This window comes from Pogona vitticeps, chromosome 2 (assembly GCF_051106095.1).
Source record: "Pogona vitticeps strain Pit_001003342236 chromosome 2, PviZW2.1, whole genome shotgun sequence".
In the NCBI taxonomy this organism is placed as follows: domain Eukaryota; kingdom Metazoa; phylum Chordata; class Lepidosauria; order Squamata; family Agamidae; genus Pogona; species Pogona vitticeps.
This window is the reverse complement of record NC_135784.1, coordinates 313,222,357-313,244,048: the sequence shown is the minus strand read 5'-3', so window position 1 is coordinate 313,244,048 and position 21,692 is coordinate 313,222,357. Positions and strand designations below refer to the sequence as shown.

Here is a 21,692-nt window from a genome sequence, read left to right as displayed (position 1 = left end):
GGTCTGGGCATTCCAGGGCCCTAGCCGATAAGGGACAGGGTGCTCAGTTTCTCCGGGGGGGGAGGCCTCTTCTAGGCTCAGGATCCAGGGCAAAGGAGCCCCCTTGCTCCCCCCAGGTGAGCCTGGCTCTCGGGCTCTCCTCCCCCTTTTCCTCCACGCCCGGCCCACCCTTGGACAGCGACAGGTGAGCAGCGCGAGGGGGCCGGGGGGGAGGTGACCGGGAGGCAGGCCCCGTCCTGGGATGGGCGGGAGGGCCGTCCCTTTCCCCAGGGAGGGGGCCCCCTCCTCCTCCCCCTCCCCCTCCCCTGCCCAGGACCTGGTCGGGAGAGGCCTGCCCAGGACAGGGGCATCTCTGTTGCTCACTAGCGCCTCCCCACCCTCCCACCCCCAAGCAGGGCTCCTGCCCTCTCCCCCCACCCCCACCCTGGAGCCAGCCTTGCTCACCTCCGCGCTGGAGGGCTGGGCCGTCTTCAGGAGCTCCGAAACGGCCCCGGCCAAGTTCTTGGCGGCTTGGAGCAGCTGCCGCCCGTTGCCGCCCTCGTCCTCCATGAGGGCCGCCAGCAGCTTCACCCCTTTGGACATCTCCGTCAGGTTGGAGGAGATGGTGGTGACGGCGCAGCCCACGGCCGTGTAGTCCGTCTCCGCAGGGTCCCCGGCGGTCAGGTTCACCACGGAGGCCGTGCCGGCCGTGATGGCATCCACTTGGGAGTGGATCTCGTGCTTGGACTCGTCCATCTTGTTCTTGCGCCAGGCCTTGGAGGCCTGAGAGGAGGGGGAGCAGAAGGGGGCGTCTGTGTGCGTGTGTCCATTGGCCCAGGACTCCCAAGAGACATCCCCAAGGGCATCACACGGGCCCCTCACACACACCCCACCAGCCATTCCCACGCGAGACTCACGGCATCCTGTCCCAGCGGAGGGAGCGTCTCAAAGTCGTCCAGGTTAGACTGGGCCGCGTGGACCGCCTGCATGCTGGAGTTGATGGTCCCCGTCAGGGCCTGCTGGGCTGAGGTCTGTGAAACAAGGGGGCACCGGCTGAGCCCGGGTCCAGCGGGCAGCCCACGCGAAACCGGGAAGGCAGGGGAGAAAGGGGGAGCATCCCTTGTCCCTGGCCGTGAGTAGGCGGTGGAGGCAGGGGACGGCGAAGAGAGGCAGCCTGGCCACGTGTGTCGGCAGAAGCCCCCGTGGGACCAGGAGAGGCCCAGCAGAAGAGGAGGGATGCCTTGGACATGGGTGGGGGCAGCCCCCATTGCCAGCGCGACTGGCCATCAGTCCTGGGTGCTGACAACCCCCGAGGAGAGCGGAAAAGAGGGGAGACGCCTGCATGCACCCTCCCTCTCCTCCCCCAGTTCCCGCGTGGGCTTCTCCTTACCAGGGGGGGCATGTGCCCACGGTGCATCTGGCCGCTGGTGATCTGCTGCTGGGCCTGCGGCATCGTGCCCATCTGGAAGTTCTCTGGGCCCCCGGCCCCCGGGCGGATAATGGCCGGGAGGGCCACTGATCCGTGCTCCGCTTTGTTCACCTGGTTGAACTGCTGCTGCAGGACCGTGGACCTGCGAGGTAGGCAGGGGGAGAGGAGGGGGAAGAAGGAGACGCCTCAGTCCAGGCTCTCACCCCACAACAGCCCCTGCCCCCCCCGCAGGCCACGAACCCCACGCCACCCCACCCCTCCCAATGATTCAGCCTCCGCCTGGCAGCGCACCCGGGGCGCCTGCAAGGACTCGCAGTGAACACAGGCCCTGGACCCCCCCCTTTCTCCCCCCCCCCAGTGCTCTCCCTCCGAGTCCCTGGCCCTTACTTTTTGGGAGAGACAGAGTCCTCGAGCATGGTGGATTCCTCATCGCCTTCCAGGCCAAAGTGGTCCTTGCTCTTTTTCTGCCGGTCCGAGAGAGGGTCCAGAGGTCAGGGTGCTGCCCAGGGGTGGGGGGTAGGGGTAGGGGTGGGGTGGGAAGGGCGAACAGCCTCTGGCCTCCTGCAGCCAGGGTGATTTTGGCAGCTCCGCATGGCAGGCGTCCAACCCCAAACCTCCCCCACCCAGCTTAACAGGAAGGGCATCTCCCCCCCCCAAAAAAAACTGGCTCTGCCTGCTCCCGCGCTCCTGCAGCCCGAGGCCCACAACTCAGTTGCCGCCCCTCCTGATGCTGGGGGGCAGGGGCAGCCCTCTTGAACAGAGGAGGGCAGTCTCCAGGGGTTAGGGGTCTGCCCCCAACCCCAGAACACCCCCCACCCCACCCCACCCCTGGGGCCTGGGCTGTGGCAGAGGAGCAGAGGAGCTCCTTTGTGTAGACCACGGAGGGCTGCTTCTTCCTGCCGAGCGGGGCTCCCTGTGGGCTTCCGTAACCCAGTCTGGGATTCTGTGAACCGCTTGACCCAGGCCAGTCAGGGGCTGCTCCCCCCCCCCAATGCCTCCCCCATCCCTACGGACCTCACCTTCTTCAGGATGATATCGATGTAGCCGGCAATGAGCTGGGCAATCTGCTCCCCTTCTGTGGTCTGCACAGAGTAGTAGCCGTCTTGGTAGTCCCCAAAATCCTGCCACAGCAAAGCAGAAGGAACCAATGGGTGTGTGTGTGTGTGTGTGTGTGTGTGTGTTTCGCTGGACCTGCATCCTTGGAGGAAGGGCGCCGGTGCCCCTCCCTCTCGCGCCCTCGGCTGAAAAGCCCCCCCCCCCGGGACAAGACACGATGCTCTGGACAGCTTACAGCATCAGGGGTAAAGGGGAAGAGGGTGATTTGCTGAGCTGCTCCTTATGGGACTCGGGGCAGAGGGGTGGGGGTGGGGTGGGGGTGGAGTTCCGATTGGGAGCCAGTCTGAGACAGCAGGCAAGGAGGGCGAGCACTGGGCGGGGGGGGGGAGACTTACCAGGGTGAAGCTCTTGGGGGAGGCCGCCCAGCGCTTGATGTTGGTCAGGCTCCACTCCTGGATGACCTCCTTGGTCTTCTCGTCCACCCGCATCACGCACTCCTTGGTGATGCCCAGCAGGCGAGGGACCAACTTGTTCTTCCCCTTCATCTTCTCCTGCAGCGGGGGTGGGTGGGTGGGGGTGGGTGCATCACAAGGCTGGCTTTCCATCATCCACTCCGCACCCTCCTCTGGAATCACAATCCTGGCTTGGCAGCAGAGCCCCCGCCCCACCTCCCCACTGGGGCAGAGCAGCAGCCCTCCTCTGGGTCTGGGCTGTGTTTGTGTGCCAGAATTCCCTCCCCCCACCCCCCCCCACCCCCCCCGAAGCTACTGCAAGGAGACTCACCTCTCCAGCAGAGATCCTGAGCCTCGTCCCAGCTCAGAAGGAGGCACAGAGAGACACACACCCCACCCCACACACCCCTCGCATCTCACCTTGACCAGGAAGAAAGAGACGCCGTAGGTTTTGAGAGATCGGGCCAGCTTCACGTAGCGGACCTTGGCCTCAATCTCGCTCATGTTGTTGCAGTTCTTGTGAGCCTGAGAGTGGGCGGAGGGGGGGACGGGGGACGGGGGAAGGCCTGTGAGCGAGCCCCGGGGGTCACGCTCCCTCCCTCCCACCCTCCCAAGGACCGTCCACATCCCCTCAGCCAAAAACCCCCACCACTAAGGCCTCTGACCAAGGAGCCCCTTGAGAAACTGGCCGCTCAGGACCTGCCCCCACACTCTCCCCCCACCCCCACGGAGCTTCTCCTGACCACAGAGGCAGCTGAGTTGGGCTCCTCAGAGGGATGCTGCCCCCCCCCCCCGCTCACCATGAAAATCTTGCGTTCCCCCTTCTGCTTGATATATTCCTTGGGCAGAAAGTCCTTCAGGCTGAAAGAGAAAGGGGAGGGGAGGAGGGAGCCATGAGGGCCAGGCAGAGGCAGGAGGAGGGACGGAGCAGGACCCCTCCTCTCAAGGAGCCCTTTCGGCTTCACCCACATCCCCCAAGAGGCAGGACAGGCTGGCACGGCCAGGGGGGGAGGGACCCAAGGGCCTGCCCTGGCCGCACTTCTAGGCAAGCGAGGGGGTGAGGCTATGACCGGCTCTCAACCACTGTAGATTCCATACACCCTCGCCATCTCTCTCTCTGCAGAGGTCTCTGTCTCTGTCTCTGTCTCTCTCTCTCTCTCTCTCTCTCTCACACACACACACACACACACACACACACACACACACACGCAGGAGCTGGCATCACTTACTCCAAGAAGCCCGGCTTGTGCTTCTGCTCATTGTGGGCCCCAAACTGGACCTGGCACTGGTAGCCAGCAAACTCACAGGCCTTGTCGAAGGAGACGGGGTGCGAGCCGTTCAGGATGTCATCGCGGGCCTAGGGTGGGGAGAGGGCAAGGTGAGCTGGCGGTGGGCTCCTCCCCAGGAGACCCTCTGCTGGCAGAAAGCCCTTCCGCGGCCTCTTCTTTCCCCTTGCCAAGCAGCCATTTGGGCAAACACAGGGCAAGGTAGACGGGTGGGCAGCGGGGCAGGGAAAAGCAAAGAATCAGGGGATAGCAGTGAGACCTTGCAGCCCCCACCCCCACCCCCACCCGCACCTCCACACTCCCGGGGGGGAAAGTGCACCTGGACGTAGAGGAGGTTGAGTTGCACTGGGTCCCGCGAATCGACGTTCTGGTCTGAGTAGAAGAACTTGCGCCGGAGGAGAAGGGTTTCATTGTCGTCGATGCCCTGCTCCCGCAGGGTGCGCCCGTGGTCCAGCCAGTTCACTGTGGGAGGGAGATGATGGGAGCTGCGAGGGTGCTCAGGGGAGGGGGGCAAGTCAGGGGGCAAGTTGGGGGCATCCCCCCACCCCCACCCCCTCCTCCTGCCCCACTCACGCTCGTCATCCGTGTGCAGCTTCTGCTTGAGCTTCTCCATCTTCTTCTCGTCCCGCAGGAGAGTCTTGTCCTTCTTCAGGGTCCCCGTCTGCTCCTCCTTCTTCTCCTCCACCATTTCGCGCACCAGCGAGTACTCATCGTAGTTGGTGATGCCTGCCGAAAGAGCAGCCGCCTGGTGGGGTGGGGTGGGGTACGGGTGGGGCTGGGGGCAAGAAGAAGAGCAGGGGACGGCGCGACCGCCACTGCAACCTCTGTGGGCCCTGGTGGGGGTGGGGGGACCATGGCCCAGCTGGCCCGTGGCCCAGGCCCCTTTGTCCCTAAGGGCAGAGGGTCTGCCTTGGCTTCCAAGGTGTTGGAGAGACGCTGCGGGGAAGGAGGGCAGCCCTGTCCCCCTCTCCCAGCCTCTGTGGGCCCTGGGGCTCCCAGGCACCCACCGATCCTGGCGCAAATGGTCATCAGCATGTCCGTGACGGTTTTGGAGTCGTCCACCATGACCGTCTTGACAGTGCCGTCCAGCATACGGATCTTCAGGGGCCGCTGCTTTTTCTTGTACTCCATCGTGTCCTGAGAAACCAGGGCAGGGACACAGAGGGATGGCGTTCAGGGTCAGGACCAACGCTGTCTCCGGGATTCAGGGTCGGGGAAGAGGACGTTGAGGGGAAAGGGGCCAAGGCACCTGCTGTGCCCACCCGAGGAGGCGGCCGGGGGCGGGGGCGCGTGCAGGGACGGTGCCGAGAACTCTCAGGGCAGGACAAGGATGCAGGGGGCTACGAGGGGGGACCCATGCCTTCCAGGACTGGTGGGCGGGAGGAGGGAGGGAGGGAGGTGGGGCTGCTGCCCTCCTCAGATCCTGCGGCCCAGGGGCCAGATCCCATCGAGGCATCCAAGTGGCCGTGGGGATGGGCAGGGAGGGGGAGAGAGAGGATGTGAAGCTGGGGGGCAGCCATGCCTTTCAGCCCACTCAGCAGCCGGGAGGCCCTTCCAGAGTTCAGCAATTCCTGCCAGGGAGTCCACAAGAGGCAGGTGGGGGGGGGGGTAATGGAGGGGAGGGGGGGGCTTACTCCATTGCGAAGCATGTAGTAGTCCAAGGCCTTCCCGGCTTCCAGCCAGATCCCTTTCTTTGGGTCCTCGTCCGACAGAAAGAGGCCAAAGTCGTTGGCTAAAGAAAAGCAAGAGAGAGAGAGAGAGAGAGAGAGAGAGAGAGAGAGAGATGGGGTGAGGGAGAGGGAGGGAGACTCTTCTGGGGAATCCACGGGGCAGCCCCAGCCCCATGCAACCCCCCCCACTTTCATGGCCACAACATTCAGCCAGAGCCACTAGGACACACTGCTGTGGCACCCCCTCTCACCACAGCCTGCATCAGCTGCGCACGGAGGGCTGGAAGCGATTCCCCAGGAGAGAACACCCGGCCGCAGGGGACACTTTGCCCCCCCACCCCTCCACCTGTTGCCCCCTGTGGCAACAGGGGCTCATGCAGAGGGTGGCGTCCTTCCCCCACACTCGCCAGGGTCTGTAATCCCTGGGAGTCCCGAGAGGGATCCGTCTTGCCCCCCCCCCCGGGCTACGGAGGTTGCCCTTTGGCCCTCTGTCCCCACAACGCTGGTGGGGCGGCAGGGAGGGCAAATCACCCGCCACGCCCTGGGTGGGCAGGCCTTCCATTCTGAGGCAGTTTCCAGCCAACCTCTTTCAGCCAGGAGGGGGGAAAAACCCAACGTCACTTTTTTTCAGACCAGGAGGTGGACGGGCCGAGGCTCCGGCTTCTGTCTCTCCTCAGGCCACCTGAAACGGCACCTGCATGTCAACTGGGAAGGGACCCTCCCCGGGGAAGCCGGAGGGCCAGCATGCTGACCCTCTTCGATTTCTGTGCACCTGCCTCCATCCTCTTTCCCTCTTGATCTCAGAGCAGGACCCCAAGAGCCCCCACCCACCCACCCACCCACCCATTGGTAACAAAATGGAACGACAGAACTTTTTCAGAAAAAATTGTCATTCCTCCCTCCCCCGTTCCCCGTTGATGAAGGTCTCCAGCAGTGGGTTGGGGGGGGGAGTTTACTTCTTGGGGCTGTGGAAGAGTTCCCCCCCCCAAAGGCCCCAGCACCATTTTTATTTTTAAACCCACATGCCAGCAGACGCACACATCCCGGCCTGTTCAGCTACGGGGCTCTTTTCTCGAAGGCCGAGAGAGAGAGGGCTTGAGTCCAGCTGCTGTTTGGGAGAGGGCGAGGGTGGCAGCTCCACCCAAGACATGAGGAGGGCACGGGGGGGTGGGGGTGGGGTAAGCACTTCTGCTGCTCAGCCTTTCTAAGCCACCTGGCTCTGAAGGGCAGGCACAGGACAATCCCCATCGTCTGCCCCAGCCCAGACCTATCCGGAAGAGGCGCCACCCACCCCAGGGTCCCAAGCGACTCCGCCGGCTCCTGGCCATCTCTGCGGTAGGAGAGTGCACCTGTGTAACATGTGCAGAAGCGCTCACGTGTGCGTGCCTGCACATGTGTGCTTGCATGTCTGTGCACGTGTGCGTGTCCCCGCCTGTGGGAGGCATGGGACCCAAAGTCATCCAGATGGGGGAGAACCCCTGCCAGCCTCCCCCCCCCAGAAAGGAGGCAGGGAAGGGGCGGCTGCCCTGGCTGGAGGGGGCGTGTGCGCACACCCCGGCGGCGTCACTTACGCTGGCCCATCTGTGCCTCTGGCACTCGCTCACGGATGATCCGGCAGGCGTCGTACACCATGGTGGAGGGCTCAAACTGCATGGTCTTCACCACGTTGCCGATGCTAATCTTGAGCGACAGGGCGACCATGGTGGCGACTGGGGGGGGAGGGGTTCCCCACTCTGCTTCACCTGCAAAACGAAAAGGGGGCAAGGGATGATCACTGGGGGAACCGCAGGCACGCCGGCGTGCGCGACAGCCCTGCCGCACCCAGTTTCTGCGGCTGTGCTTGGAGGGGACGCTTCCCACCCTGCACGTCTGAGTCAACCCACACGTATGTCCCCGGGGCCCACATTCAGCCGGGAACTCTGAGACTGCTAGTCCTTTCAGAGGTCTAAGAGCAGCAGCGCTTTTATGGGTGGGAAATGGAACAAATGCCTCGGGGGGGGGGGACGGGCTCCAGCCTCCCAAAGAGGAAAAGAGAAAAAGGCCAAACGCAGACGGCGCACGCTCGGATCTTTGCCGCAACTCCTGACCCACCACCAGAGGTCGGGCACTTCCTCCCTATCGCACTGCAACGGTTCCTTTCGGGACTCTGCCTCGGTCCCATCTCTGGCGTGGCCTCCGGTGCCCACTGGGGCTCCTGCGGACAGAGGTGGTGCTAAGGCAGCCCCATGAGAGGGGCCAAAGGGGCAGAAGAAGGGACCGCGGGAACACCCCTGATCAGGAGGCAGGGGTCACAGCACGGCCATCTCCTGGCCCAAACTGGCCACAAGACCAAAGGCTCTGTGGCTAAACGGAAACGCCCCAAACAAGGGTGGACTCAGCCAGAAGGTGACCAAAACCTCGGAAAACGGCCAGTGGAGCTCAGCCAAGGTTGGCGTCCACTGGCCTCTTTTACCCTCCAGCTCCTTTCTGGACGCTGCCCTTGGCCTGCCAGGGAGGCAAATAAGTGGGTCTTAGCACAAAACTAGCCTGTACTCTCACTGGATATTTTGGTCACATCACAAGAAGACAAGGCTTACGGGAGAGAGAAGAATGATGGGGAAAGGACGAGGCAGCAGGAAAAGAGGGGAAGACCAAACACGAGAGGGATTAACTCAATACAGCAATCAAGTACAGCCTTGCATTTCCAAAGGCAAAGACAGGCTGCAAACTGAAACCACCTTTGGACGTCACTCAATTCACCGGGTGCCGTAAGTCAGAAATGACGCAGTGGGACACGACCAAAACGCTTCCCCCGTCTGAAAACATCCCTGCAAGGGGCTGCAGGATGGCAGGTGTTCCAGTCTTCGAGGAAGGAATCGCACAGCGTTACGTACACAAAACCATCCTCAAGGCTGAGAGAGAAGAGGCAGAAGGTCCATGCGTCTGCCCCACAGGCTTCAGAGCACACTGCTCAGGGGCACGGGGTTCTGGCTCAGGGCAGAAAGCAGGAGCAGGCCTTACAGGTGATCAGCCCTTGGAAGAAGGGAAGGCCGGAACGTCTGAAAGCCTCGCAGTGCACAGCAGCAAGCAAACCCCCTCCCCCCCCCGCCCATGGCCCTCCTTGCCAGGGCCAGCGGCTAAGCCCCCCCTCCCCTGGCCCTGCAGCCTCTCCAGAGGGCCCCTTTAACCCTGCCGCCCGCCTGCCCCCCCCCGCTGGCACTTTCCCCGCCAGCCTCTCCCCAAAGGCACCAAGCCATTCGCAGGGGCCACAGTCTGGCCTCGAGACCGGCCCCGGCCGGGCAGAAGAGCCGAGTCACTCCATGGCGGCCGCCGGTCCCCAACAGGAAGGGAGCCGGACAGACTCTCCGCCCGATAAGCCCTTGTGGCCAAAAGACAGGCAACGGGGGGGGAGGGGGGCTGACCCCCCATGCAGAGGGAAAACCGCAGGACGGAAGTCGCTGGGGGCCTTGTGGGGCCAGCCGCCCTCCACCACTCCTTCTCCTCCCCCCCCCGCCCTCCTGGGGCAAAGCTCCTCTTTGCCATCGGGGCTCCAGGGGCCCTCCGCCCTCCCAGAGTGGCCCGCCCCCCCCGCCTGGGGGCAGCCCCCTCCCTGCAGAGGCCCCCTTCCTCGGGAGGACCTCTTCGCCTTCCACCCAGCAGGAGGTCGCAAAGCCTCAGCACCTCCTCTCCCCGCCCCCCCCCGTCAAAGAGACCTTCGGACAACCTCTCAGGGAGAGGGGGGGGGCGGTGCTCCGTACCAGAACCCCACATGCTCTTGACACACGTGCGTGCTGGGCGGGGGGGGGGGTGTCTGGCGCAGGCCCACAGAAGATACGCAGAGGGAGAGCAAACCCTCCTGCTGTCTCTCACACCCAGCGGCCTCCCCAACTCACCCCACCCCTGCATTCTGCCTCTGGGGAGGGGGCAGTCCGGCACCCCCCGGCCCGATTGGCTTGGCGTTGCTGCAGGTACTGCCGGGCCCCCGGGCCCCCAGCCTTGCCCTTTACCCTAGCAGGGCAGGGGGAGGCCCGCAAACCTCCTAGCCCTCCAAGGAGCTGCGGTGCCAGCACTGTTCCCCCCCCCAACCCCCGATCCCACCTCAGACCCCCCATCCCACGCAGGCTCTCCCTTGCCTGGGTCTGCTCCACTGAGCGTGAATTCCAGCCTGCCTCTCCCAAGACCAAGTCCAGCGGGACCCCCACCCCACTCTGGGAACCCCAACCGGAACAAGGGGCACCTCCTTCCAAAGAAACCCCCCCCCCCCCAGGGTTCTTCCACTGCCAGCTCCCCGCCTTGCCCCCAGATCCCAACCCAGAGACGTCTGGTGACTCCTACCTGGCGGTGGGCACTTGGCTGCCCGCTGCTCCCTCTTCCCCCTGCCTCTGCTGCTGGGCTGCCAACAGCCTCCCTGCCCCTCCAGGGGCGGCTGGTCCTCTCCAGCTCCCTGCCCGCCCAGCAGCGACAGCAGCAGCCACTCTGGCGCGCTTCCTCCTGCCCTGACCAGCACCGCTTCCCGTCCCCAGGAGGCCCCGCCCCACGGGCCAAGGTCTTCCTTCCCTTACCCCCCCCCCTTCCTGCTCTTCCCATGGCCACCGCCCCCCCCCCCACTCCATGACTGAAGAAGGCCTTGGGTTTAAAGATTGGAACAGCTCCGTGGCAGGGCCGGAAGTGAACACCACCAAAAATAATGACTCCGTCAGTGGTTAGCTGCAAGCTGCCAGGACCCTTCGGATCACCAGTCTTGCTCAACAGGAAATGTGGATAACGGGGAGGGGAAAAGACAAAGAAAGACAGAATCCGGCAGGGCCGCTCTGGTGCTGGAGGAGAGCTTCCTGGATCCCTTGGACTGCCAGGAAGACCAGCAAGTGGGTGAGTGAGTGAGTGAGTGGGTCCTGAAACATCTCTGTAGGCAAAAACGTTGGAAACTCTCCTACTTTGGGGACAACATCCTGGAAAAGACCCTCCTGCTGGGCAAGGGGGAAGGCAGCAGCAAAAGAGGAAGACCCAATTGGAGATGGACTGACTCTCTAAATGAAGCCACAGGTTTGGGTTTGCAAGAGAGGAGCAGGGCTGCTAAAGGCCGGGCAAATTTTGGGGACGGCTCTTTCATAAGGTTACCATAAGTTGGAGACCCCTCCCTGCCACCTCATCTTTTGCAGAGAGATAAAACATGTGAGACCCTACCACCCCCCTCCACCTGATCCCCAAGGATTCCCAAAGACCACAGAGAAAAATGTGGATCCAGCTGTTAGTCCTAATTCAACTAAATCCACTGACTCAGTGGGAACCTGGCAAAGCATTTATGCAAGTCCCCTTGATTATGTGGGTCTCATCCAGTTGGGAGGAGCACTGGGAACTGAGCAAAAGGCTGGGTGAGGAGGACCCCTGGGATCCCCCCCCCCGCCTTTGTTTCTCTGCCTACAGTAAGTACTTCTCTCCCCCCCTCCCCCCGTACAGAAAAGCCTGCCAAGGTCTCAGGTAGGGGAAAGCATTTACACAGCCGTTTTAAAACTATTCTACACAATCAAAGCACAGAGGAACAGCCTCAAATGTGTCCCAGGCCCATCAACCCTCTACAAGAGGGCAGGGCCTTCCTTGCGGGGGCTCCAACCTTAAGGGGACCAGCTTTTGGAGGCGCTCCGCCTCCCCCCCCCCGTGGACTTTTAGGAAGCAATTCAAAAAGACGTGGCTTTTCTCACCGACCCCAGCTCTGACCAACTTCCTCCCCCCCCCCACTTTCCTCCTTTTCTTCTCTCCCCTCTTTTCTTCCATCCACTCTGAGATTATTCGGTGTTATCTAGTTTCCTTATTATTATTTAGGGTTTTTGTTATCAGTTTTAATATTTCTGTTTTCATTTGTGTTTTCTATTTTATGAGACTGTAACCCGCCCAAAGTAGTGCAGTGACACTAATGGGAGCCGGATATAAGTTGAATAAATAAATATATAAAATAAACAAATAAAAGCCAAGCCCTGCAATGCAGCCAACCAGACTCAAGCCCCCCCCCCGTCACACCCACCCTCCTGCCTCTGGGACCCCCATGCACGCACCCCAGGGGGGTGACATATACATTGACATGTACATTGACAAATATAATTAATGTGTATGTCAAACTGCACACTTTTATAAACTTAATTAGGGTAGGAATCAAAGATTCTGTGTTGCTTAAACAGTAAAAAGCCCAGGTGACTTGAAAATAAGTATTTCATCTCTTTCACTTTTTCTCCAATTGAGTTTTGTTTTTGTTTTTTTCAGGGAAAAGGGCTGCCCCACCTGCAGTCTCAGATTGTTCCCAGGCTTCACATTTCTAACAATCTGGGCCTTGGCGTGGATGGTGACCCCCCCTCCCGGGGGTGGTGGTAGTGGTCCTCATAGGGTCTGAAGCCTTCTGTCGGGGCTCCCCCGTCCCTCCTTCTGGTGGTAATTTGGGACCCCCTCCCCTCCCACCACTGTGCCTGCCACTCGCTGGCAAAGGCAACGGAGGGCAGGCGACCCCCCCCCACCGGACCCCTCCCCCGGTCCCTGGCCTCCCTCCCAGCAGGCACCCGCCGTGGAGACTCCGCCCCCCCCCCGTCCCTGGGGCCCGATCCCAGGGTAGGTTTTGTTTTTCGAGGAGACGTTAGATGGTTTCCCCAGGACTAGTTTGCCCAAGGTCCCCCCCCCCCGGGCTCTTCCCCTGACCCCCCCTTCTTCCTCCAGGACCCATCCAGCCGAACCCCCCCCCCGCTGCCCCCGGTCAAGTCCCGGGCTCAGGCCTGGCGGGAGAGGCGGCTGGAAGCGGCCCCAGCCCGGAGGCCACGGCGGGGTGTGTGTGTGTGTGTCCTCCCTCCTGGGGGGGGGGGCGGCGGCGGGGGGGGCAGCAGGGCAGGCATTCCAGGGGCGGCTTCTTGAGCGCCGGCCTCCCATTGGCAGAGGGGCGGGCACGCAAACACACACCCCCCCCGGCAAAAGCAGCGCTCCCGCCCGCCAGCCCCGGACCCTCCAGCTCGTGGGGGGGGGGCGGCGGAGGGAGGGCAACATTGCAAGCAAGAAAGCGCCCCCCCACCGCCTCCCGCCCGAGCTCTGCAGCCAGCGGGACTCGCCCCAGATGCCCTTCGCGGGCACGCGCGCACACGCACACACAGAGACTGCAATCACTGGTCCCGTCGCGCAACCCGCGTGAGCGTCCAGACGTTCCTGCTCCCGGGCACAAAACAGCGCGCAGGCTTGTGCCGACCTCCTCCTCCCCTTTGGGCCAGAAGTTCCGTTCGAGAGGAAGGAGGAAAGGAAAAACGGCGGCGGGGGGGGGGATCCTGACTGACCCTGGCCTTTCAGTCCGCAAAGACCCCGGGGCGAAGTTTTGGAGGATTCCTCGCAGGCCCTGCAGCCACGGGGGGTGGGGGTGGGGGGGGGTGGGAAGGGTCCGGCCACCTTCTTCGGCCTCTATGGGCTCCTGGCCTCCAGCGCCCCTCCGGCGAGGCACCCACGGGCCAGGGCAGGGAAGGGCCCCTCCGCCTCCCGCTTCACCCCGGCCGGTTTGTCTCCCTCACGCAAGATCCGGGGCTTCCCACATCCCAGCTGTGCTGAGAACAGACTCGGGGGTCAGGGCGACGTTTGTGCATTTCTAAAAAAATGGGCAACCAGTTACTGCCATTCTCTCGCGGCAGCAACAGCGGATAAAAACTGGGCTCTGTTTAGCCCCCGCGGCCCCCCCCAGCGAGGAGGGATGTACAGTAAAGGTCCTCTCCCCCAACATCCCAGAGAGGGAAAGAGGGGACGGGGGGGCACCCACAGCGGTTTCACCTTCGACAATAAAACCTGCCTCCAGATCAACGGGGGGGGGGGACCCGCATGGCTCTAGCATAGGCAAACGTATTTATGGCTGACCCAGAACCCCCCCCCCAAAAAAAACTTCTCATGTCTCATGAGGTTCGTTGATGACATTTATTCTATTCTGGACTCATGGAAAGGAAGCCCTCCCTAGAGAAATCCCACCAGGATTTCAATGAGCAGCCACCTTTTCGGCCTGGACCAACCTACGAAACAGGTACATTTTCTTGACACCATCGTGAAGCTACATACAGCAGGGACGTGGTATCGAAACCCGGCCGATTGATAGACAGTACCTACCTACCCGCGGGCAGGCCTCCAGTTTCCACCCTGAACACACCCGCTAAACCTATCATTTTCAGCCAAGTCCTCAGATAGTATCACATCTTCTTGGACCCACAAGATAAGAGACTCCAAACTCGAGGCTCTGCAAAACACATTCCTGAGATTATACGACCCATATAATATGGTTAAAGAACGAATTCCCCAGGCAAGACAAATACCCAGAAGCAACCTATTGCAAGACAGACCCAGAAGAGAACATTACCAAACTTCACTACTGTACTTGTTGCTACTTGTTACCCACAACTGAGACCACAAACACACATCATAAACGATCATAGAATCATACAACAGTGAAGGGGTTGGGAAGGGTCTTTAAGGCCACCAAGTCTAACCCCCCTGCTCATTGAAGGTATACAAATCAGAGGGCATCCACCAGGCGGTTGTCTAAATTTCTCTTGAACGCCTCCAGCCCTGGAGCCCTCATCACCGCTCAAGGTCATCGGTTCCACTGTCTTCCTGCTCTAACCTTATGACAGAGATATTCCTGATATTCCACTGAAATCCGGCTTCCTGTAACTGGAGCCCATCGTTGTGTGTCCTGCGTTCTCTGGGATGATGGAGAAGAGATCTTGCCCCTCCTCTGTACGACAGCCTTGCAGATATTTGGCAAGTGCTATCATATCATCCCTCGCTCTTCTTTTCTCAAGGCTAAACAGGCCCAATTCTTTCAGCCTTTCCTCATAAGGGTTGGTTTCCAGCCCCCTGATCCTCCTTGTTGCCCTTCTCTGAACTTGTTCCAGTTTGTCAGCATCCTTCTTGAAGTGTGGTGTCCAGAAATTGGACACAATACTCAAAATGAGCAAGCAGCACCAAATAGAGGGGAACTAGCACCTTACGGGATTTGGAAACTATATTTCTGTTTTAAGGCAGCCTAAAATAGCATTGGCTTTTTTTACAGCCACAACACATTGTTGGCTCATATTCTGCTTGTGATCCATGACAATTCCAACATCCTTCTCGCTTGTAATATTGCTGAGCCCCATCTTGTAACTGTGCATTTGGGTTATGGCTGGTCTCTAGCCCATCCTTGACAAAAAATATTTCACTCTCCCAAGCCAATGGTGAAAGATCTACAGTATACTTGCTTACGGACAACCTTCCCAATCTCAAGCAACTACTGACACACAATGGATCACACAATAGTGACAGAGACGGGAACTCAACCTTGCTACAAACCCAGATGCCAGCTCTGCCCCCGCATTTACTGTGGTAACACTATAATAGGACCCAACAATGTCACACACAGCATCAACATAGGCACTTTTACTTGTTCCTCAGCTGATGTAATCTACCTCATCTTTTGGCAACAGTTGCCTTCTGCACTCTCCATAGGGCAAAAAGGACAATCCTTTAAGCAAAAGAATGAATGAACAGAAATCAGACATCAGAAATTCTGTTAGCGAATGTTTTGCCACATAGTCTCTGTATCCTGACTCTTATTTCTGAAGAAGTGGGTAATGTTCCACAAAAGCTTACATTAAAATACAGCAGTTAGTCTTTAAAGTGCCACAGTTGAGGGGGTTTTGTTTGTTTATTTTGTCTTGTGTTTCTTGTTGAAACAGTTTAAGAAAGCTGTCAAGAGGCTGGAATATGTCTAAAGGAGGGTGACCAGGACAACCACAGTTCTGGAGACCAAGCTCATAAACAGCATTTGGGGGAGCTGAATTATATTTAGCCAGAAAAAAAAAAAAGAAGACAGAGAGACAGGATAACGATCTTGCAATATCTGGCGGACTGTAATATGGAAGGCTGGCTGGATACCTTGTTGAGTTTTGTGCATGGCTGCAGAGTCAGGGTCAGAAGTTCGATTCCCTGTTGTGTCACCAGGGAGAAGGGCCAGGCTGACCTTCTGAGTGCTCCCTACTTAGAAAGGTTCATTGCAATTTGGAAGTGACATGGAAGAGGGACGAAGCCTGTGTTCTGCAGCTCCAGAGGAAAGAACTAGCAGTATGGATTCAAATTATGAGAAAGGAGATTTTGCTTCATCATTAGAAGAAACATCCTGGCATGAGAAGCTGAGTATCTGAATAATGGTGGGCTCTCCTTCATGGGAGTTTTTAAAACAGATGTTAGATAGTAGGCCGTGGGAATGCTGTAAAAGTAATATACCTTGACTTCAGCAAAGCCTTTGACAAAATACCGTAAGCTAACGCAGTGTGGGCTGCAAAACACAAGTGGCAGATGGATACACAGGTGGTTACAGAATTGTACTCAGAGGGTGCTTATCAATGGCTCCCCCTCAAACTTGGGGGAAGTAACTTGTGGGGTACCACAAGGCTCAGTCCTGGGTCCGGTGCTCCTCAACATTTTTATCAATGACTTGGATGAAGGGGTGCAGCGAATGCTTATCGAATTTGAAGATGACACAAAACTGGGTGGAATAGCTAATACCTTGGAAGAAAAGAACAAAATTTAAAGGGATCCTGATAGGCTCAAGCACTGAGCTAAAAATAACAGAATGAAATTTAACAGGGATAAATGTAAAGTTCTCCACCTAGGGAACCAAAAAACCCAAGTGCACAGTTACAAGATGGGGGATACCTGGCTCAGTAATACTGTAAGTGAGAAGGATTTTGGAATTGTTGGAGATCACAAGCTGAATATGAGCCCACAGGGCAATGTGGCTCCAGAAAAGGCAAGTGATGTTTTAGGCTGCATTAGCAGAAGTATGGTCTCCAAATTATATGAACTATTAGCTCCCCTCTATATGGCACAGGTTAGACTTCTTGAGTCCCGAGTCCAGGCTGAGGAGAGACACAATAACACTTTTCAAATACTTGAAAGGCTGTCCTACAGAGGAGGGGCAGGATCTGTCCTTGATCATCCCAGAGTGCAGGACGCACAACCATGGGCTCAAGTTACAGGAAGCCAGATTGTGGTTGAGTTAACCGTTAGAGCAGTACGACAATGGAACCCATCATCCTGGGAGGTGGTGAGCCCTCCAGCACTGGAGGCCTTCAAGAGAAAATGGGGCCACTGTCTGTCAGATCTGCTTCGGTTTGGATTCCTGCCTTGAGCAGGGAGTTTGGACTCAGGTGGCCTGAGAGGCCCCTTCCGATTCCAGGAGGATTCCATGTATTAGGGATAATTTTGCAGTGGGTTGCCTGCTTTAACAGGGGGCTGGACTTGATGACCTCTGGGGCCCTTCCACCTCTACAGTTCTGTGATTCAGTTGTGGTTCCGCTCAAAGCTTGTGTGTCCCATTGCTCTGTTCCTGCCTCACAGTCCCTTCTCCAATCCCCCTGAATCACTCCTCACCTCGGACTCTCCTTCTCCCACCCGACCCTCAGCGGCCACAGCATCAGCCCCTTTGTTTGCCACTTTCCAGGTGTCTCGCGCCCCTTCTTCCTAAGCGAACCCTCCAGGTGCCCCTGGCACAACCAGACCCACGCTCTGTTCCTACTCCAGTCCTCTGAAGATGCCCATGGCCACAGAGACGGGCGAAACGTCAGGAAGAACCACCTTCAGAACAAAGAGCCAAAGAGCCTGAAAAACCCACAACCACCACCAGATCCCGGCTGCGAAAGCCTTCGAGAAGACCCCTGATGACTGTTTGGCACCCAAATCTCCCCCCCCCCTCCCAAATCCAGGCTCTCTGCCACAGACCAGGATCCTGCCTGGAGGGAGGGAGGGAGGGAGGGGGAGGCGGCAGCCACTTTCTCTTGGACAGGAAATTGTAGAAAAGGAGCCGGGTTGCAGCCAGGGCTGCTGCGGCTGCTGCTGCGGGGCTGCTGGGCCCGGGGCAGGCGCCTCGATGGAGCAGCCTTCGACAGGCAGGCCCCGGCCCCGGCCACACCCCCTCCTCTGGCGTCTGTATTAATAGCTCTGCGGAGAAAAGCGGAAGTGTCAAACCACTGGCGATCCACGGGTAGCTGACACACAAGGCAGGCAGGAAGCTGACTGCACTTTAGCGAAGTTCCTCTTGCATCAGGGGGCATACGTGCACAAGCAAGCAGTCCCCTTCACGCACGCACGCACGCACGCACATTCAGGAAGCCTGACTGCCCCTTGCTAAGAGCCAGAGTGGGTTCCCGGGCAGGGGGTGCTAGGAAGCGGCAACACCACCATCAGCAGGGGCCACGACTTGCAACGAATGGGCAGGCCGCCCCACACTCCGCACACGGCTCCCAGCGCCTTCACAGGCGGCTTGCCCCACACTTCCTCTCCCCTCCACTCACACTTCTGCCGTGCAAGGCAGTCGTCGGTGAGAACAGGAAGCAGCAGAATGGGCTGAAAGTGGGGCCCGATCCCCTCCCCCACCCCACGGCCAAAAAATGCACCGAAGGATGTCACAGCTTTTTCCACAGAAGAAGAAAAAAACAGGAACTGATTCCACTCCTCCTCCTCCTCCTCCTCCTTCTTCAGGCCCAACAGAAACGGACATGAAAAAACTCTTGACACCCTGGGACAGAAGCCTCCAAGAGCGCTCCTCTTCGCGCGGCTGGTCACTGGAGTCGCCTTCGGCCCAGCCGAGTATCCAGCGGGTGGGAGCCCCCCAGGGGCACCAGAGACCACCAGCAGGGGACCCACCACCACCACCACCACCACTGCCACCCCACCCCAAGGCACCAAACCACCACAACAAGCCATCTCACTTTTTTGGGAGGGGGGGAAGACCCCCATTCCTCAAAGGCAAAATGCTGGGCTCTTGGGCCTGGTGCTGAGTCTGGAGGGAGCCCCCCCCCCCCCAGGCTCTACCACAGCCTCTCTGGGCCAGGGATCAGCTCAAGCAGGCTGGGCCCCATTAGGCTCAGACCCCCCCCCCCCCAAGCAGCATGATTCGTGGCAGAATGGATCCCTTAGATCCACTGCAATGGGATTCTGGTTGGGTTTTGGCACCCCACGTGATGAACTTTGACAGGGCAGGGCCAAGGCGTGCTGCCTGCTGGATTCTCCTTGGCCCCTCGGTGCCCTTTGAGACCCTCAGCCTTGGCATCCTATTTGGGAAGGCTGCCCACAGGGGGTACGGGTGGGCCTCCTCAAACCCGGCCGGCCGGCCGGCCAGCTGCGGTCGAGGGAGGCACAAGGTCTATTGATCGACAAAAGCCGCAACAGGCAGGAGGTGGGACGGCACAGGGCTCCATCACCGCACTCGGCACCTGGACAAAACCACTGAGCCAGGCCTGCAGAACTATGAGTGCTCCACCCCTGCGAGGCCGAAGCCCCCCCCCCACTCTGTTTCCAGTCCTCTGCAGCTGGGATGCAGGTGGTGATGGAACCGTGGCCGACCCGACGAGGGCCGAGAGAAAAGGTGTGGCAAGGTTGAGGCACATGTGGGCACTTCCCCCCCCCCCACCTTGACAGGCAGGGGGTGAGAGGCCACGGGACCACAACGGGGCATTCCCCCTCGCCCTGAGCCAGGCTGGCCTGTGCAGATGCCCCCCCCCGCACCCATCAAGCTCCTCCTGGCACAGAAGAGCAAAAGGTGCTTTATTCTTGCCCACATCTTAAAATTCTCCTGGGTTTTTTTTTTCCTGCTACGTCACATTTAAGTAGATTTGTCTCCATGGTATTTTTCCAATGATCCCTGTGTTCCTTTCTGCTGCTCTAAATCAATTGCTTCATTATTTAACGTATGCACATTTTACATATGTTTACCTATAGATGAACTCTATTCTGAAACCTTTTTTCAATACTGCTACAAATACATTTGACTCCACGGATCGGAAGAAGAGGACTTTAATCAACAAAACGCTTATGCCAGAAGCACCACGCTAGCCTTGACGGTGCCCACAGATATCAGGGCTGTTCCGGCCACCACGGGCATCACCGCCGGCGCCGCCCCGCCTCCCCTTTGGAAACGAGGACGTTTTAGTCCTGAACGACGAACCCTCCGGCTTGCATCCACACAGAGCAACCCTCCGCTCCCGAGGCCTAGGGAGCCCTTCGCCAAGCCCAAGGCCGGCCCGTTCTGTGTGCCTCCGGGTCCCAGACAAAACCCCACGCGCTGCCCTGCGCAGCTGCTCCACACACCCTGAAGGACAGCAGGAGGAGAAAGCTCTCCGGCCTGCCTCTGTGGGTCCAGGGCCCACTGCAACTGCCTGGCCCCACAGAAACAAGTTCTGCCAAGACACACACAGCCTATGGGCTGGCGGCGACCCTTCTCTGCGTCTTTTGGTGAGCCGCTCCGAGGTTGTATCTCGACAGGAAGCTCACAAGTCGGCCCCAAAGGCAGCTGCGCTCCGACTGCCACGACAGCCAAGAGGGAAGGGCTTTTCACCGGTTTTCCCTTGTCCTTCCCACCAACTGTGAAACCTGGTTTTCAACTTTATTTGAAGAAAGGATGGGGACAACCCTCCTGCCGGGTGGGCCAGAATAAGAGGCCACCAGGCTGCAGGACGCTCGCTCTCTGCACTCACATGCCTGTGAGCATCCATGATCCCCTGGGATGGGGACTCGGTCAGGTCGGACTTCAATCGCACCACCGACCCGACCTGGATCCGCCTCTTCTGGTTTCTTCTTTTTCAAGGATTCTGACTCGGCTTGCAACTCAGAACCCTACCTCCTCCCTTTTTTTCCCTTGGGGCGGGGGGGGGGAAGCTTGTTTTTAATAGGGACTCTGACTGGAGGCTCGAGACCCAGGGCTTGGTCCCAGAGACCCAGACTCAGTACCAGAAATTCGGACTTGGCCTTGGCACTTGGACCCAAAGACCCGCCAAGGTCTCTGATGGTCCCTGCCTCTCCGTCAGGCTCATGGAGAGGCCAGCCACGCAAACATAGCCTGGCCTGGCCTGCAGGTCAGGCACCTCCTGGCCAGCTGGACGTTCGATGAGGACACAAGGTTTCTGATGCTTCCAGTTTCCACGCTGGCTTCCAAAGGGGGTGGGTGGGCAAGGAGAAGGATGGCCTCCACCCTTGCCTGCAGGCTGGCCCTCAGGGCCCATGCCAGCCACCGGGCCCTGAGACGAGCTCCTAGCGCTTGGTAGGGCAGCGCAGAAAGGCATCCAAGATCGGGGCAGGGTGGGGGGTGGGGGGGCAAGAAGAGGCTTGGTTCCAGCCAGTGAGACAGCTGGGTCTCAACCAAGCTGGGAAGATCTCCCGGAGGGCTGTGGTTGGGGGTCTGGGGTCAGGGAGACAGCTCTTGTGCGATGGCGGGGCTGATCCTGCGCCCTTAACGCCTCGCCACTGCCTGCGTGGGTGCTCATTCCGCTTCCATTTGGTCTGAAAGGGCAGGAAGGGCGGTCCCGACGTCTGGCAGGGCATCAGGCAGCCCTTGTGAGGGAACAGACCCCAGAACATCAGGGATGCCAGGAGAAGAAAAGGCAGCTGCCTGTGAGGGAGAAGGGGAAGCCAAAGTGTGTGTGTGTGGGAGAGCTAAAGATGCCGGGAGCCCCCGCCCCACCCCCACGAGCCTCTCTTCCAAAGGCGGGCAGAGGCAGGACGGGGCGATGGCTCCCTGCCCAACCATCCCAGGGTGTGCTGGGCCGAAATCTCCACAGAGCAGCCTGCCTCCCTCCCTCCACCCCAGAAAGGCAACACACACGCACAACCCCCTTCTGCACCCCCCTCCCCCCCACCCATGCCTTTCTGCACCAAGTAGCCCCACCGCCTCCTCCTCCCCAGCCGGGGCTCTCCCAAAACGGACAGGAAGCTACCTGGTGGGTCGCACGACCTCACCAAGAGGTAAAGGGGAGGCAGAGGTGGGGAGAAGCCACCCCCCACCCCCAAGTGCTCTGTGGCACCGTAG

General features: G+C 59.6%; 2 protein-coding genes across 4 annotated transcripts in view; one reads left to right on the top strand and one right to left on the bottom strand.

The window, feature by feature from the left end:
• Window positions 1-21,692, top strand: part of CREB3 (cAMP responsive element binding protein 3) — a 196,803-nt gene that overhangs the window by 159,524 nt on the left and 15,587 nt on the right. The gene's annotated exons all lie outside the window — the stretch shown is intronic.
• The window catches only part of TLN1 (talin 1), a 50,395-nt gene that overhangs the window by 24,596 nt on the left and 4,107 nt on the right, over window positions 1-21,692 (bottom strand). For 2 of the 3 annotated variants that reach the window (XM_072993120.2, XM_078384205.1), the window contains exons 2-15: window positions 7,444-7,614; window positions 5,837-5,934; window positions 5,210-5,339; window positions 4,776-4,928; window positions 4,522-4,664; window positions 4,146-4,273; window positions 3,717-3,777; window positions 3,337-3,441; window positions 2,860-3,015; window positions 2,428-2,529; window positions 1,796-1,872; window positions 1,370-1,550; window positions 897-1,010; window positions 445-762 (exon numbers count right to left, since the gene is read on the bottom strand). In XM_072993120.2, the coding sequence (XP_072849221.2) occupies window positions 445-762; window positions 897-1,010; window positions 1,370-1,550; window positions 1,796-1,872; window positions 2,428-2,529; window positions 2,860-3,015; window positions 3,337-3,441; window positions 3,717-3,777; window positions 4,146-4,273; window positions 4,522-4,664; window positions 4,776-4,928; window positions 5,210-5,339; window positions 5,837-5,934; window positions 7,444-7,573 (1,896 nt within the window). In that variant the 5' untranslated portion in view covers window positions 7,574-7,614. Of the gene's footprint in view, window positions 1-444; window positions 763-896; window positions 1,011-1,369; window positions 1,551-1,795; window positions 1,873-2,427; window positions 2,530-2,859; window positions 3,016-3,336; window positions 3,442-3,716; window positions 3,778-4,145; window positions 4,274-4,521; window positions 4,665-4,775; window positions 4,929-5,209; window positions 5,340-5,836; window positions 5,935-7,443; window positions 7,615-8,589; window positions 8,875-21,692 lie in introns of those variants that run through there. The other variant, XM_072993119.2, reaches the window with a different exon arrangement.